Source organism: Ochotona curzoniae, unplaced genomic scaffold (genome assembly GCF_017591425.1).
Source record: "Ochotona curzoniae isolate NIBS_2020 unplaced genomic scaffold, NIBS_Ocur_1.0 contig_908, whole genome shotgun sequence".
In the NCBI taxonomy this organism is placed as follows: domain Eukaryota; kingdom Metazoa; phylum Chordata; class Mammalia; order Lagomorpha; family Ochotonidae; genus Ochotona; species Ochotona curzoniae.
Window position 1 is genome coordinate 10,682,176 of NW_024466607.1, and position 15,474 is coordinate 10,697,649.

Below are 15,474 nucleotides of genomic sequence, written 5' to 3' on the forward strand. Positions count from 1 at the left end.
AAAGGTCCCTCGCCTCTCTGATAAGGGATTTGATGGACGCACGTCCTCTTTGCACAGTGCGGAGTTCCATGAACTCGCCATGACTCAGAGTTCCCCGGCTGCTGAGTCACTGCGCTCTCTAACAATGGCTTCCCGTCCTTGCAGAAAATCACAGGACCCTAAGGGGCCCGGCTGCTCCCACCTCTGCATTTAAGGGGAACTGGAGGGAGGGCCATGGCTCTGACCTCGCTGACTGAGGGTTCCGAGAGGAAGGAGCTGGTCCTTTGGCCAGCTTGGCCCTGTGGTAAGCTCACAGGCGTTTTCACGTCATGTTCTCTCCGCCAGCTCCTTGCAGCCACCACCTGTTCTTTGCAGACAAGCTCAGCTTTCTCTTGCCATCGCAGACAGGCTGTGCCAGACTGGGATTCTTCACCTTTACTGTGGGCTGGGGGCGGGGTGGGCATGGTGCAGACCACCTCTGTTCTGGCTGCTCTCCTCTTGTTCTTTGCCTCTAATCCCTATCCCCTTCCAGGAAGGGCCTCAGGATCACCCCCACCTGCCCCTCCAGCTTCTCACACTGGGGTCCTTCCTGTTGATTTGTAAGCACACCCTCCTGTACCTCTATTGTTGCTCCGCCACTCTGGTCCAGTGTCAACTGCAGAGTGCAGGCTGCGCTTGGAACTTCCGTGTCCTGACTTCTGTCCTCCTCCTCCGCCCTGCCCCTCCCTCAGCTCGCTCTACACAGTAGCCACCACATGCCTGTGGAGACACAGGTCCGACCCCTCCTTGAAACCCCTCCTTGCCTCTTTCTCCAGTCTGTGGCTAAAGCCTGTTCTTCCGTTGCCAGTCCCTGTGGAGGTGACTTGCTCTGCCCTGTTCTCCAAGAGCTCCTGGACTGGTTCCTCACCGACTAGGTCCATCTTCCCTGCAGAACACCATGAGCCATCTCATGTTGTTCCTGTTTTTTTCTGGAAGCTGGGAGATCAGAAAACTTGCCCAGGATCACCCAGTCAGCGATTTGCCCGTGGAGGAATTGCTCTCACGTCTAGTTAACTGTCTTTGGCTTCTCTGTTACCTCCCAAAGAAGGTAGTGCATCATCAGGCCCTGGGGTTGCTGTGTGAGAACGCCTGAGATGGCATAATTAATAGCAGCTATTAATTAGTCTTGTAATTATTAACAGTAATTAATAAGTGATAGGAGTCCTCAAGGCTGGAAGTCCAAGAGCATGGCCGTGGGCATCCTGCCGTGCCTCCCATGGCAGAAGGTGGACAGACAGACAGCACGCACGGGGGCCACTCTCACAATACCTCACCCACCCCAGAGACAACAGTCATTCATTCATTCAGGAGGGCGGCGCTCTCAAGACTTCACACATTCTCACATGGTTGCCTAGAGAATGAGCCCTGGACATGAGTTAGGGAGGGAGGGGGTAACACGAGAGTCCTAGCAAAAGGAAGGGAAAGGAAGTTGGAGAATACAGACGACGTCAGCAGGAGTCCTTGTGAGAGGAGATGAGCCTGTGCGGGATGGTAGCGTGATTGTGGGGCTGTCAGGACCCCCAGCCGCGTGGGACACGCCCATCTGCCAGTGCTCCCGAGTTCATCCAAGGCACTTGAGCCTCCCTCCCTGTCACTCCTCTCACTCTCAATCTAGGAGGAGGGTTTTTTGAGTCCAACCTGGAGAATGAAGGAAGCATCTCAGGAAGCGACTCCACGTTCTACAGGCAGTCTGAAGGTAAGATTGCCGAAGAGGCGTACAGAGGAGTGCAAATCCCTGCCGACCCCACCAGCTGCCCCTTAGCCCCGAGTGCGCCGTGCCCCTTCCTTGATCTCATTGTCACGGCCATATATGTGACTCTACCAGCGCATCAGTAGAGGCCATCGCAGAGCCCAGCCCAAAGGAGGTACTCTGGTGGTGCAGGTTTGATAGAATGAAAATTTATTAAACTCCTTGTGAAGAAAAAAATACATGTATAATTATAGATACAGATGTACAGTGTCTTGAGAGAAAGATGGGCAATGTGCTGTCCAGTTCTTGGAAGCATGTAGCATGAGGGCCGCCAGATTTTCTAAACTCTTTTCGCAGAAGCCTTGTCAAACCATGCAGTCACCCCAGAGGGCACAGAGCTCTGCACTGGGGTCACCCCATACTTCTCCCTTGGGGCCGGTGTCGCCCACCCGGGGCATGCTCTTGGTTCAAGAGCGCTTAGACCTCCCCTGGGATTTATTTATTTATTATTTTTAAAGAAATCTGCTTGTCTGCCAATTTATATCTAAGAAGCTTGGATTATTTTTTTAATCGGGCAATACCCTGTCTTGTTCCACAAAAGAATTTTCAACAGCTTATGGGAGATTTGCTTGTGTCAAATAATGCAAAACCAGGAGATAAAAAATGGAAGCAGATGATGGGCAAAGTGATTGGGGCACTGTATGGCATGACTGGCATGTCGGGGTGCCTCGGTTCAAGACCCAGCTCCGCTTCCCACCGGCTTCCTGCTGGTGCGCACCCTGGGAGATGGCAGGTGATGGTTCAGTCCTGGGGTTTCTGCCACTGGAGTTCCAGGCTCCTGGTTTTGGTCTGGCCCAGGTCTGGCTGTTGTGGGCATTCAGGGAGTGACTCAGCAGATAGAAGATGTGTGTGTGTGTGTGTGTACAGGAAGTTACAGGTGGGAAGCGGTGAGGCAGACACCCGGCCAGGGAGACCTGCTTTCCTGTGCCCGATGTGATTTGGGCTTCAGTGTCACAGTTCTCAGGCTAAGTGTGGGATAGGAGCGATTCTCCTGTGTGAGAAGCAAAACTCAGGAACCTCGAGGAATGGAGACTCTGGTCCAGAAAAAAGAAATAACGTGTTACCTGGAAAAGTTCTCCATGGGGCTACCTCCTCCCGTTGCTAGCCAAATATGGCAAAGCATGTTCACCAAAATGTGAAAACCGTATATTAGGGGGGAAAGTCATGTTATGTTGTGTTCATCTGACTTTTGTGCTCAAAACCAAGGCCTTTGGGGATAGCGCCCTAATTGCCAGTCGTAGCCTCTTGGGCGAGGTATTTGACCAGTCTGGTTCTAAGCCACTGCCTCTCTAAGGGCACCTGGGCCTATGGGTGCTGTAGGGAGATCTTGCACACAGTCATGGGACCCTCGGCCTGGGGCCCACATGTCGCCTAGGCCTGTGAGCTTGTCATGGATGTCACTGGCTTACAGTCCAGAAGATTCGCCCATGGGTCTTACATTTGCTTTTGCCGTTATCACAGCCAAGGGTCCTCAGGCCACTTAATAACTCTTCTCCCTGTAGTCACAAGGAAGCGTGATTTACACGTGCAAAAAAATCTTTATCTGAAAATTAGATAAAGAAGTCATTCCTGTTACAAGAGCCTTTTGCTTCCCTGAAGCCCCCACCTGAGCCTGGACTTGTGTTCAGTGTTGGGAACTTGACCGCGTCTGGCTGTGCATGACCTCTGGAGAGGGCAAACCCCGGATCTAGGGATGGACATCCAGCCACTGGGCTGCCTTGGTCAGGCCTTGAGGTCCCCGGGAACTGGAGACCGGTGGTCTGAGGTGACAGGACTCCGGGAGGGACAGTAGCCCTCCAAGATTCCCAGGTCACTGTGGAGCCCAGAGTTTGAATGGCAGGTAGGGGCGGGTGGGAAAGTGGAGGCCTGTGTGCCCTCCTGAGCCATCTGGTTCCCACCCCGGAGCTGCGAAACGACTGCAGCCGAGGTGCTTCGAGCGGACTGGCCAGCGTGGGTCTCGTTTCCCCCGTGGACCACACTTTGCCCTGTGTTTCCGGTCTAGGACACAGCATGATGGACACCTTGGCAGTAGCACTAAGAGTAGCTGAAGAAGCCATCGAGGAAGCCATCTGCAAGGCCGAGTCCTACGGGGACAGCCTGGTAGGGTCCCTGTCTCCCTCCCCTGTGGGAGGAGGTGGTGGGCAGGGTCCTGGCTGCTGCGGCAGTGCCCACCTCCCGCTGCTCCCCGCAGTGCAGCTCTTTCCGTCCCTCTGCAGGACAAACAGAACGAGGCCAGTTACCTGCGGGACCACAAGGAGGAGCTGACGGAGGAGCTGGCAAGCACCATCCTGCAGAAGGTGGGCGCTCCCTGGCTGCCCAGCTGCTTTGTATCCACGGGAAGTTGGCAACTCCGAGGGCCTGGTATAGACGGATCCATGAGATCCGTGTTATCTGCCACACAGAGTGGCACCATTGAGTCAGTGCAGAGGGCACCCTAGTGGCTCTTGGCATCTTCCCCCTCTGCGGGCCTGCTCCCTGCCACCACCACCTCCCACTACGAGAGTGCTCAGCCAGGGACTGGCTCCACCATTCGTGGGTTGCATGGCCTTACCTGGTCACCTGGTTTCTCAGAGCCCACTTCCTCGTCTGGAAAACGAGGTGAACATGATCCGCTTAGAAACATCCTGAGGAGCAGGGCAGGTCAAGCCAGTGTGATGCACAAGGTGGAACCTGGCGTGGCAGGCACATGATACAGTTCGCTGTGAACTCACTTAAGAATTGTACTCCACACTCCTTGTCTGTAGGCTCAGCAGCCCCCGCTTAACCAGCTACACGTTAGAAATATTTGAGCGGCTGACATTATGTTACAGAGGGTCAGGCTGCTGCCTGCAATGCCAGCATCTCACATTGGAGCAACAGTTCAAGTCTCAGCTATTCTGTTTCCAACCAAACTCCCTTCTTTTGTGGCTAGACAGCTGGCGGAAGATGGCCCAAGTGCTTGGGCACCTGTCACCCACAAGAGAGACCTGGGAGGAGTTGAAGGTTCTGGCCTAATCCTAAGCAAAACCTGGATGTTGTGGCTTTTTAGGGGTGTGGACCACTGCATGGAAGACAGCTCTCTCTTGCTCTCTCTCCATCTCTGTGTATGTCACTTTGCCCATCAAATACATCTCTTTTTTAAAAAAAGATTTAGGCTTTGGGTCGTCCTCACACCCACAGTTTTCTCAGTCAGTGTTGCTGAGTGGTACAGTTTACTACTTGGTTGCATGGCATGGGTGCCATGATGAGTGTAGTAAGTCACCTAGGGAGCATAAAGGGCATCGAATGCTGTGCCCCAAGGGACGAGTCTGTTTGCCAGCTGCAACCAGCCAGGGCTGCCCCATGCAACTCGCCAGAAGACAGTGCAGTGGTAGATGGCCGTTCCGTGCAAGCCAGGTTCTTCCCAAAGGTCCTGGTAGCTTGTCCTGAGACCCCATCCAGGAACGCATCCTCTGCTTTGCTCCCCGTCTCCAGATCATACGAAAACAGAAGAGCAAAAGTGAGCCGCCGATGGAGGAGGAGCCCGAGGGGCCGCAGACCCCCCTCAGCAGCCCGAAGGCGGTGGACGGTGACATCGTGGCTGCCCCGGGAGCCCGCCGGGCCCCCGCCACTCTCTGGGTGAGTCCCCAGCAGAGGCAGCCAGCCCTGCGAGGATGTCCTGGGGGCAGGGTGTGCCTCAAGCTGACTGATGCCTACTGAATCCTAAGAGACAGAAGGAGAGAGAGAGGCGGTGGGAAAGATGCAGATGGGCCACGTGAGAGAGAGGAGAGACAAAGCAGGTGGCGGTGGCGGGGGTGGGGAGTGAGTTTCTGCTAAGATCCTGCTGGTTTCACCGAGACATCAGGCAACTCCTGAAGAACGAGGAGGCAAGGTCCCTCGTCACAGGACGGGCCTAGCATGCAGTGTTGCTGGACCCAGGGCTCCCACACCTGCTGCCGGCCTTTGCCCCTGCCCCGTCCCCCTGCAGTGTGACTCAGGCCAGTGCCCCCTGACTGCATCATTCCAGCTTCTGCCATGAACTGTAGAGTGGGTACAAAGGGAAGAAAAGCAGAGGCCGTGGGTGCGTATAGAGGCCTCAGCCAGGGTAATGAAAAAAATAAATTACCATGCCACCCATCCTGTCACTGCCCCAAAGCGGTGAAGTTTGAACTAGTTGTTGAGTAAAAGCATTGCTGCGGCGTCACCTTGTGGACAATGTGTGCATTGCACCGACTTGGCAGAACCTGGCCTGCCTCCGCCAGCTCTGCTGCTTCCCGCTGGTTTGGGGAGTGGTCCTGACCTCCTCCATGGAGAACCCCGCTTTCCCGTTTGTGAGTGCAGCCAGCAGTGGGCTCCTCTTTTTTTCTCTTGCTCCCCACTTTTGTTTAAGAAATTATTGGGAGGAAAAAAATAAAAAGGCACATCTATGCCACTGCCAAATCACATGGGTGTACCTGGTGCTTTCAACAAGACGTTCTGGTCACCGTGTGTTTGCGGGTTCCTGGGCTCCCCCCCAGCCCGCAGCAACTGGAGTGCCGAGGTTTGGAACGGCGTCTGTGTCCACCTGATTCAGAATAGCCCTGTGTGGTCACCAAATAAATTGTATCCGCATCTGCCGTCTTGCTTTGTTATTCTCAAACACCTATCTAAGCTACCCCTTCCTTAGTTTCCTGTGAATGAAAGGCAAGGGGAATTTTCCAGACGTTAAGGAATTAAATCAGTTGTCATAGCAAGGGGTAGTGTCAAGAGGCCTGGCAAATTCCTGTTCAGTTGCAGACTTTCCCGTGGACCTAAAGACAGGCCCCCCAAAGAGCTCTCTCGGCAGGAGGAAAGCTGATGCTGCGAGCGCATTTCCCACTGAGAAAGGAGTGACGCTGTTGGCACAGACATCAGCCAGCAGGGGGCGGCCGACTGCTCAGGGAGTCTGGGTTACTGTGCACTGTGTGGAGAGCTGACGCCAGCAGGCGTGTGTTCTTCAGGCTAAAGGGGGAGGATGTGCCTCGGGGGACACTGCCTGATGCTCTCTTGCCTCTTGTTCCACAGCGGTCCCATTCTGCCTACTCCATCACCGGGGAGGATGCCCCGAAGACCCCGTCCCTGGAGGCGGCGTCAAGGCACCGGGGGGCCCGCGGCCAACACCCGAGGGATGAGTCTGTGCTGCCCAGCTGGAAGAGCGTGGACCGGCTGGATGAAAGAAGTAACGGTTTTAAGCTGTGTCAGGTTGGGTCTGCGGGCCGTCTGGGCGCTGTGCCAGGGCCGCTGGGGTGTCGTGTGTTCTCTGTGCCCACCCCGGGGCAGCCGAGCCACCAAGTCACAAGGGTTCCACGAGTGTGATGTGGTTGCACTCCCCTCGCTGCTGGGTCCCTGACTCCCCATGTTCTTTATTGAAACCCATGGGCAGAGTTGGGGAGTTCCTGGCACAGCTGCCTGTGGTCTTGGTGGTTGGGGGAACCGAGAATGAATCGCGCATAGGTCAAGGGTGCCGAAGCAGCCTGTGAGGCACTCAGTGGTTCCCAGCATTCTAGGGTTTAGTTTGAAGGATGGGGCTTTGGAAGCCGAGCTGACTAGTTAGGGCGACACAGGCCGCAGTACCAAGTCTACCAGATGTTCCAGTGGCCAAGTGCGTTAGCTCTCCTCGCCTCCCAGCACTGTGCACAGCTGTTGGTCCATCCGATTGTAGACATGCCAGTGATCTTAGTGAGGAGCCAGGGCTTCCCAGCAGGCTCCACACACCCTCACGTGACCTGCGCAGCCTGTACCTGACCCTCCCCCCGCAAAGAAGAAATGGATCTTATGCTCAGTTCAGAATCTGTGTCTCTCAAAGGATGGCGCTTTATAAAACCACGTCTGTTTTCTAGATGATGTTTAGCTCCTGGCTTGCAGCTCTTCATGCCAGCCCCAGAGGACTGGAGGACTGTGTGATGTGTTTAGCAGGAAATGACTCACAGGGGCGCACAGTGTGCAGAGAGCTGCAGGACAGAGGAGGCCCCAGGACTGTTCCTAACAGTTGCATTTACACTGCGGGGAAAGGGTGTGTTGAGGAGTCTGTGGGCGCGCTGTTAGGGGTCCGCCCTGAGGACGTGTGCCTGGAGGGATGCCTCCCCTTTCCATTTTGACAAATGCTGACAGCAGATTATGGATTCTCTGCCTCCACGTCCCCATTTTCCCTTCACGTACCTGCTGTCTACAGAGCGTGTACTCGATGGGGCAAACACAAGTCAGGGTTGAAAGGGCTGGGTTGCTCGCTGTAAGCTGTCTGCACAGTGATGCAAGAGCAGAATTGCACATTCGTGGGCTGTTGGGAATCCTGCGGTCCCTGAGGGCTGTTCCCAGCGGACTCAGAGCCAGTGACCCTGGACCAAGTATGATGCTGAACCGGGTGGAAACCAGCGTCTCCTCAGGACAGGCTGGCAGCGGGCCCTGCTTGTTTCTGCCGAGCCTGGCGGGGCAGAGGGGTGCCCAGTGCCTAGCTTTCCCTGAAGGAAGCGGCCCCGGGACAGAGTGAGGGACTTCACTCTGAGACCTTGTGCCGGAGCCAAGGCTCTCCTATGAGCCTGGCGGGGTCCGTGCCTCGAAGGCAGCGCCAGGACACGCCTGCAGAGCAGCGACGTTAGAAGTGGTAGAAAATCTGTGTGTTTCCAATAGCACGGAGAGTGGTCCCACTCTCACAGAGCTGTGGCCAGGGGAGCATCGAGGCTGGAAGCTGACATCACATACATGTTGGAGAGCTGGCCCCTTCAAAGGCTGGGTGGGCAGAGGCCTTGGCCCCCTCCGGGCAGCTGAGGCTACGGGGGCTGCTCAGGTTCCCAGTCATCACAGTGTTTTTTCTGTTTGCCTTCAGTAACAATGAAGCCACTCTTCGCACTGCAGCGCCCCCCGCCGTACTCCTCAGTGCACAGTCACCCAGGATGCCCTGGGCAGTGTGTCCGAAACCATGGCCACAGTCTGAGATGGCCCCAGCTAACCTGGCAGGAGCTCTGCCCTGCCCGTGGCCTAGTGCCAGGGAAAAGACAACACACCCCCACCCTTCCAGTCCTGACACTCTGAGACCTCCCACAGGGAACTCAGCCCTGCCTGCCTTCATTCCCATGTCCATTTTTTTTTTTCTTTCCAGAATGGAGGCCATGGCTCGGGCTCTCAGTAGGCCTGTTTGCCCATCTCACAGGGCTACCCTGTGCCAGCACACTCATGCTGACCAGCAGCAGGGGCCAGGGCACGTGGGGAGATCAGTCCCGTGACCCAAGACCACAGAGCCGTAGCCGGGGCTGCCAAGGACTGTCCCCTCCCTGTCCACTTCCCGAACAGCCCTAGGGCAGGAGTGGGGGCAGTTTTGAGGGCCAAAGTGGCCACTGCCCCTGGCAGCATGGACCTAGGAGTTAGTCTGAGAGCTCCTCTCCACCATCTGGGAGACCTCCAGGACTTCTTGGGGAATCTTGCAATCTGGTTGCCCTCCTGCTATTCCTGGAGTAGCTGTCCTCCAACTCCTCCACGAGCCAGGCCTGGGGAGGTGACAGGGGCAGGCCCTCCACTGCCCCACGGTGATGACAGCGGCCCCTCTGCCTCCTCTCCCTTCCCACAGACCTGGCCGCGGTTCTACAGAGCCCCGATGGGAACTGGGTGGCCTTGAAGGATGGCACACTGCCCCCGACCCGCCTTCTGGTCAAGCCCAAGAGTGGGACCTTCCAGGCCCTAGAGGAGGCCTCCAGCGTGGCATCCGCCTATGACGAGATGGGCTCCGACAGTGAGGAAGATTTTGACTGGAGTGAAGCCCTGAGCAAGCTGTGCCCACAGCCCCAGGGCCGGCCCAGGCACCCCCAGCCTCAGCCCACGCAGGCTCAGAGTGTGGCCGGCCCATCAGCTGCCTCCCCGTCCTGTGTGATGTCCCCTCACCCTGAGACCATGTGCTCAGACTCCGAGACCTCCTCGGCAAGCTCCTACCGGGAGCCTGGGCGCCGGGCCCGGCTGGCCTGGCTGCAGAGGAAGGGGCCCAGGAACCCCAAGGCTGAGAAGCTGCGGCTCCAGGGAGAGCTGGACGTGAACTTCAACCCCCAGGTGGCCAGTGGGGAGACCTCAGACAGCAGCGAGCCGGAGGAGGCCCCCCAGGCCACAGATCGGTGGGCCAGGAGGTGGAGGAGGGTCCGTGTGAGCTCAGAGGATCTAAGCAGAGAGCTGGCTTCCCCCAGCGCCCACGCCCAGGACCTGCACGCACGCCAGGTACGTATGCGCGCACGCACACACACACACACACACACACACACACACACCCTGTGCAGGGGACACGTCCTCCTCTTGCTGGTGTGAGGAGCTGAGTGTTACACACGTGAGGGTCCATCCCCCGCCACCCCTCCCCAGGACCCTCCAGGTTCGTATCAGGTCGCGCTAATGGTCCATTGTGGGTTCTCTGTTTCACATTTCTTTCTAGAATACACCTTGTTAGGAAGCAGTTCTAGGAGACTCACAGGGGCCACGTGGCCATTGTAGCCTGTTCTGAGGCATTCTCTCTCTCTGGATGGGCAGACAGAGCCAGCTGACAGTGCAAGTCCTCACCCACGCTTATCCCAGGCCTCCAGTCCCACCCAACATGCAGCTTGGCCCAGTTTGACCCCTCCGAGTAGCCCCTGAACACATGATGTCCTCAACCCCCAACCCACGATGCTTGTGAAAGTCAATTGGCAGTTCATGCACTGATCAATTTCTTGGCCCTCTGTTCTGTTTTCTTGATCTTTGTGGTTAGTTTTGTGCCAATTCCATGCTGTTTTAATTACGGTGTATTTGTAGTGTGCTTTGAAGCTATGTATCATGATGTCTCCAACTGGGTTTTTCTTTCTTAGGACTCTGACTATTCTGGATTTTTTGCAATTCCAATATGAATTGCACAGTTTTCTTCTGATTGTACAAATCATGGCACTGGCATTTTGGTAGGGGTTTTCTTTCAACTTTCTGACAACCCCCTTGTATATGTTGGCTCTTCTATCTTTCCTGTCATCCTCTGTTTTGGTCTCCTCACTGTCTTTTCCTCAGCCTTCAAGGAAACCTTCTCAAGTTTGTCCTTCACATGCTTCATGGGATTTTCTGATATTAACTCTGCTGTTACTGTCTTCAAATGCAGGTCTCATTCTGCCGCTGGGTTTCCTGTCGCCCTATACCGCCCTGTCCTGATGTCCGTCTGAGTGCCTGTCCCTTACAGCTTGTTATACCTTGTCGTTGAACCCGTCCCCTCCCGCCAGTGAGCATGCAGAGCCACTCGTACACATTGTGTCCTGATTGCGAGCAAGGTTCACCTCCTCCCGTCAGGCTGTTCTCGCTGTCTGCAGTGTTCTAGGGCTCCATGGTGACTCGCTGCTCAGTGAGAACGACCCCTTTCCCACTTCGCTGTTCACCAGTGTCAGGCACGTGTGAGTCACATGCAGGCTGCTACCTAACGATCAGAGAGATTTTCCCTATTCTTACAGCCTGGTTGTGTATCTTCCCAGAACAGATGGGCAAGAACCCAGCCTCGGTACTCAGCCTGCGTGCAGTGAATGGGTTAGGGCTACAGAACAGCAAACGCCACTGTACACTTGTCGTGGGTTCTGTAGTCCCTGATCCCAGGGCTCAGGACAACACCTGCCAAGGTGCAGCTTGGCACCGTGGGTAGTTCCTCCCTCTCCCCTTGAATATGTTCTTAGGTGGGTGTGTTCTACAGCAGGGAAGCCCTAACGGGAGCTGCGAGTAGAGCTTATCCTTGTATGCTTAAGAAGCCCTGCGACCACAGTGGAAGGCTCAGCCATGTGTTTACATGTTTTACGTAATGGTGGGCATCTCTTTTACCTGTATAAACCAAGACTTTTTTTTTTCTTATAAACCAAGATTTGAGGTGGAGAGACTGCTAGGGGGCTGGAGGTGGGCAGTGTGTCAACAGGTATGACTGCCAGGTGGGGGTGCGGGTGGATGGATTTGCATCCATTCTCGGTGCATCTCCATGAACCTTGTACTTCCCATCTACCTGCTGGCAACAGACTAACTTCCGTTGCCTTTCAGTCCTGAGCGTTTTCATCTTTTTCTGTGTATCCCCAGATGGCCTTGGTGGGACGGGGGAGGCTGGATCAGAGGTGTTTGCCAGATGCGTGTCCAAGTGGGAACGGGCTGCTGCTGTGTCGTTGCCGGACGCCTCAGGATTGCAGGAGGCTGCTATTTCCATTTCAGCCAGGGTGTCATTTTTGGCCATGCTCATTAGCAATACTTGTCTTCTCCCAGTAAATGTATCTCCCAAATAGCGTTTTTAGATCCTACTTTACTCTTAAAAACAATGTATATGTGTTCTGAATCGGGCCATTTTGAGAAGCCACCAACTCCTTATAATTAATCATCTCTAATTGTTCCTCTACTTAGCGTGTTTATAGCTTGCTCCAGAAATAAGTTAAATTAGTTTACAGAAATGTAAACAAGGGAAAATGAAAATGCATTTATGAGAAAAGTAGGACAAAGGGCGAGGCAGGGCAGCAGGGAGAAGGTAGAACCGAGAGTAAAGTTAGTCCACAGGACGCTTGCAGTGAAGTCCCAGCTGAGAGCTGCTGACAACAGAACTTTGTTTCGTGAGTCTTGCCTGTTTGTGAGTTCAGGGACCTGCTGCGAAGCGCCGGCAAGACCACGAGTGTCGTCAGAAAGCATACACCCAGACACCCAGCAGGTGCAGCCGCCTTTGAAGCTGCGCAAGACCGTGCGGTCTGCTCAAAGTCATGTTCAAGTTTCCTCCAGGTCACAGACCAAACGGTGACCATCCCCCTGCCCCTTCATCCCTCCCCCAGTGCTTCTCAGTTCTTTTAAGCATGGAGCCATTCTTGAAATTAAGAGAGAGAAAACAGTGGGAACTCTGGCTTGAAGTAGAACTACTGTGGGACGTAACTGCCCCACGTGCCCTGCCCCTCACACCCACGCTCGGCCATGGCAGCCTGAGCAAGGATACATGGCAACCGCCCTGGAACCGTGTGCAGCAGCTGGGGCCAACATCCGCCGGCCAGGGAAGGGTCTTAGCGGCTGACTGTTGTTCCTCCTGGAGCAGGTGCATTGCCAGGTGCGCCCTGCTAGCTCAGCTGGTGGCAGAGCACATGTCCAGAGGATGAAGCACCCGCTGAATGACAGGACCCTTCGAGAAAGCTAGAGTCTTCTCCCTAGGGAGAAAAAAAAAAAAAAGCATGCAGAACCACAACAAAGCTGCTCATTCGTGGAGTTCGAGAATCCGAGGAACCTCTCTGTACAGAATATTTTATATTAACTCTTGGGAAGTGTAGCATTCTGAGGTTTTCTGGGTTTTTAAATATTTTTTGTTGTGATTGTGTGAGCGAGATGGAGAAAGAGCAAGCTGCCATCTGCTGGTTCATTTCTCCAAGTACCCACACTGCCCAGGCTGAGCCAGCGCCAAAGCTGGACACCAGTCACTCAGTCCCAGCCCACGTGAGTGGGAGGACGACCAGCGGAGCCCTCATGGCTGCCTCCTGGAGGCTGCCTGATGGGCAGGCCACTAGTCAGACGCACAGCCAGGACTTGAACCCAGGCACTCTGTGGCTACAGCCCAGCACTGCGTAAGATTGATTTTAAAAGATTCACTTATTTTTATTTGAAAGGCAGACTTAAAGAGAAAAGGATCTTCCATCGACTGGTTCACTCCCCAAACACCTGCAGTGACCGAAGCGAGCTAAGCCAATAAACCAGGAACCAGGAGCCTCTTCCGGGTCTCCCACATGGGTGCAGGTCCCAAGGCTTTAGGCCATTCTTGGCTCCTTTCGCAGGCCACAAGTAGGGAGCTGGATGGAAGTGCTTCAGCCAGGGCATGAACCAACATCCATATGGGGTGTCGGCACTCGCAAGCTGAGGATTAGCCAATAGAACCACCTTACCTACCTAGTGTAAGATTGTTAACCAGGAGTGCCTTGGTATTAAAGACTGTCCACTGTGGGCCCGGTGTGGTAGCCTAGCAGCTAAAGTCCTCGCCTTGAACCTGCCAGGATCCCATATAGGTGCCAATTCTAATACTGGCAGCCCTGCTTCCCATCCAGCTCCCTGCTTGTGGCCTACGAGAGCAGTCAAGGACAGCCCAAAGCCTTGGGACCCTGCACCCACATGTGAGACCCAGAAAAGGCTTCTGGCTTTGAATTGGCTCAGCTCCAGCCATTGCAGCCACTTGGGGAGTGAATCATCGGACGGAAGATCTTCCTCTCTCTCTCCTCTCTGTATATCTGACTTTCCAATAAAAATAAAATAAGTCTTAAAAAACATGTGCGCCACCTCCAAATCTTTGTCCAGAACACTACTTTATCCTTTCATCCTTATAGCTGGAACACTTTGCATCTGTTCAGCCGTCACTTCCCACTGGCCACTGAGAGCCCTTCCCCAATCCCTGGCCGTGCCAGTTGTGGGCTGACACACACACACACACACACACACACTGTTCACAATTTGCTCAACACACTAGCAGCACCAGCTTTGTGTGTGTGTATGTGTAAACCAATGGGATGAATCCAAAAGTTTTTGTGAGTCCAGCGAATTCACTTGCTGGAACCCCCTTAATGAAGTGTGAAAATGCATGGGTGTGACTTGTGCAGTAAATGCCACAAGTTCATCCAGAGAGAAGGACCAGGTAGGGAGCTCTCCCTTTGCTGAGCCATGGGGGCTCCTAGCAGCAGGAGGGTCCTCCTCTCACGGCTCTGCCTTTCCCGCCAGGTGTCAGGTGACGTATCGGAGACAGACGGCAGCGTGGAGGGTCAGCACTCCTGGACCGGCCCGGACTCCGCCACAGAGCAGACACTCAGGAACAGGCTGTACGAGTTGGCCATGAAAATGAGTGAAAAAGAGACTTCTTCCGGGGAGGACCAGGAGTCTGAGACCCAGAAGGAAAGTGTGTCCTCCGAAGAGAACAGCCGCAGCGTCCAGGAGGAGCTCAAGAAGGTAGGGACCGCAGGAGCACTGCAGGGCCTGGGATCAGCTGGGGCGTGGCCGAGAGGCTGGGTTCCCAGGAGCTTTCTAAAATGTCACACGTGTGAATGTGGCAGAGCCCAGGAACCCTTCTTGATTAGCATGGAGCAGGGTACTATCCAGAAAACAGCACCATGTGGCCTCGGAAATTTCCCTAGTCTGTAAATCCGTGCCTTGGGCATTCTTGTTTGTGCAAGATGGCGTCGTTTCCTACCCCAGCCTCCCTCTGGACAACTTTGCCCATGGATTGAACCTACGCCAGCAGTCGCTGTCTTACCCCACAGTGAGGCTTTGTTCCATGGTAGGCAAGCTTTGTGTCAAAGGCTCCTTTGGGCTTGTTTGTCTCTACAGGTTTCTGATTCGGATTGGTCGGTTGGCTGGTTGAATGGTTGGTCAGTTGCAGCCTTTGAATGCGTTTCTGATCAGAGTTCTTATGGAATCCCAGGGTTGCAAACAGATAAAGCATTGCTGCTCTCAAGCATCCCAAGCCCCAACCACCTGACCTTCCATCCCACACTCCTCCACTCCTGTTCCTGTCCCTGCCACTGAGCCCCCAGCAGAGAGGGATCCATGCTCTTCCACTGCCCAGGTGTGCCCATGGGTTCCCTGCTCAGCTCCTCCCAGGGCATCTGTCCTAGCTTTGGCCGCTGTCCTGTCAGGACATCCCTGCCTACTCCAAGGGGAGAGAAGAAACAGGCATGTGCTGAGCATCTGATGTGTGCCTGGTGCTTGGCGTGTGTTCCTGAGCTTCTTCAAGCGCCTTTTTTGCAAAAGCTGTAGACTGTGTTTGCCGATGA

At 54.8% G+C, this 15,474-nt stretch overlaps 1 protein-coding gene across 1 annotated transcript in view; it reads left to right on the forward strand.

The window, feature by feature from the left end:
- LOC121165607 (myosin VIIA and Rab interacting protein) overlaps nt 1–15,474 on the forward strand; it is a 192,497-nt gene that overhangs the window by 146,898 nt on the left and 30,125 nt on the right. Inside the window, exons 5-11 of the mRNA XM_040994283.1 lie at nt 1,634–1,714; nt 3,771–3,868; nt 3,985–4,065; nt 5,222–5,365; nt 6,770–6,923; nt 9,306–9,940; nt 14,426–14,650. Coding sequence (XP_040850217.1) covers nt 1,634–1,714; nt 3,771–3,868; nt 3,985–4,065; nt 5,222–5,365; nt 6,770–6,923; nt 9,306–9,940; nt 14,426–14,650 — 1,418 coding nt within the window. The remainder of the gene's footprint in view (nt 1–1,633; nt 1,715–3,770; nt 3,869–3,984; nt 4,066–5,221; nt 5,366–6,769; nt 6,924–9,305; nt 9,941–14,425; nt 14,651–15,474) is intronic.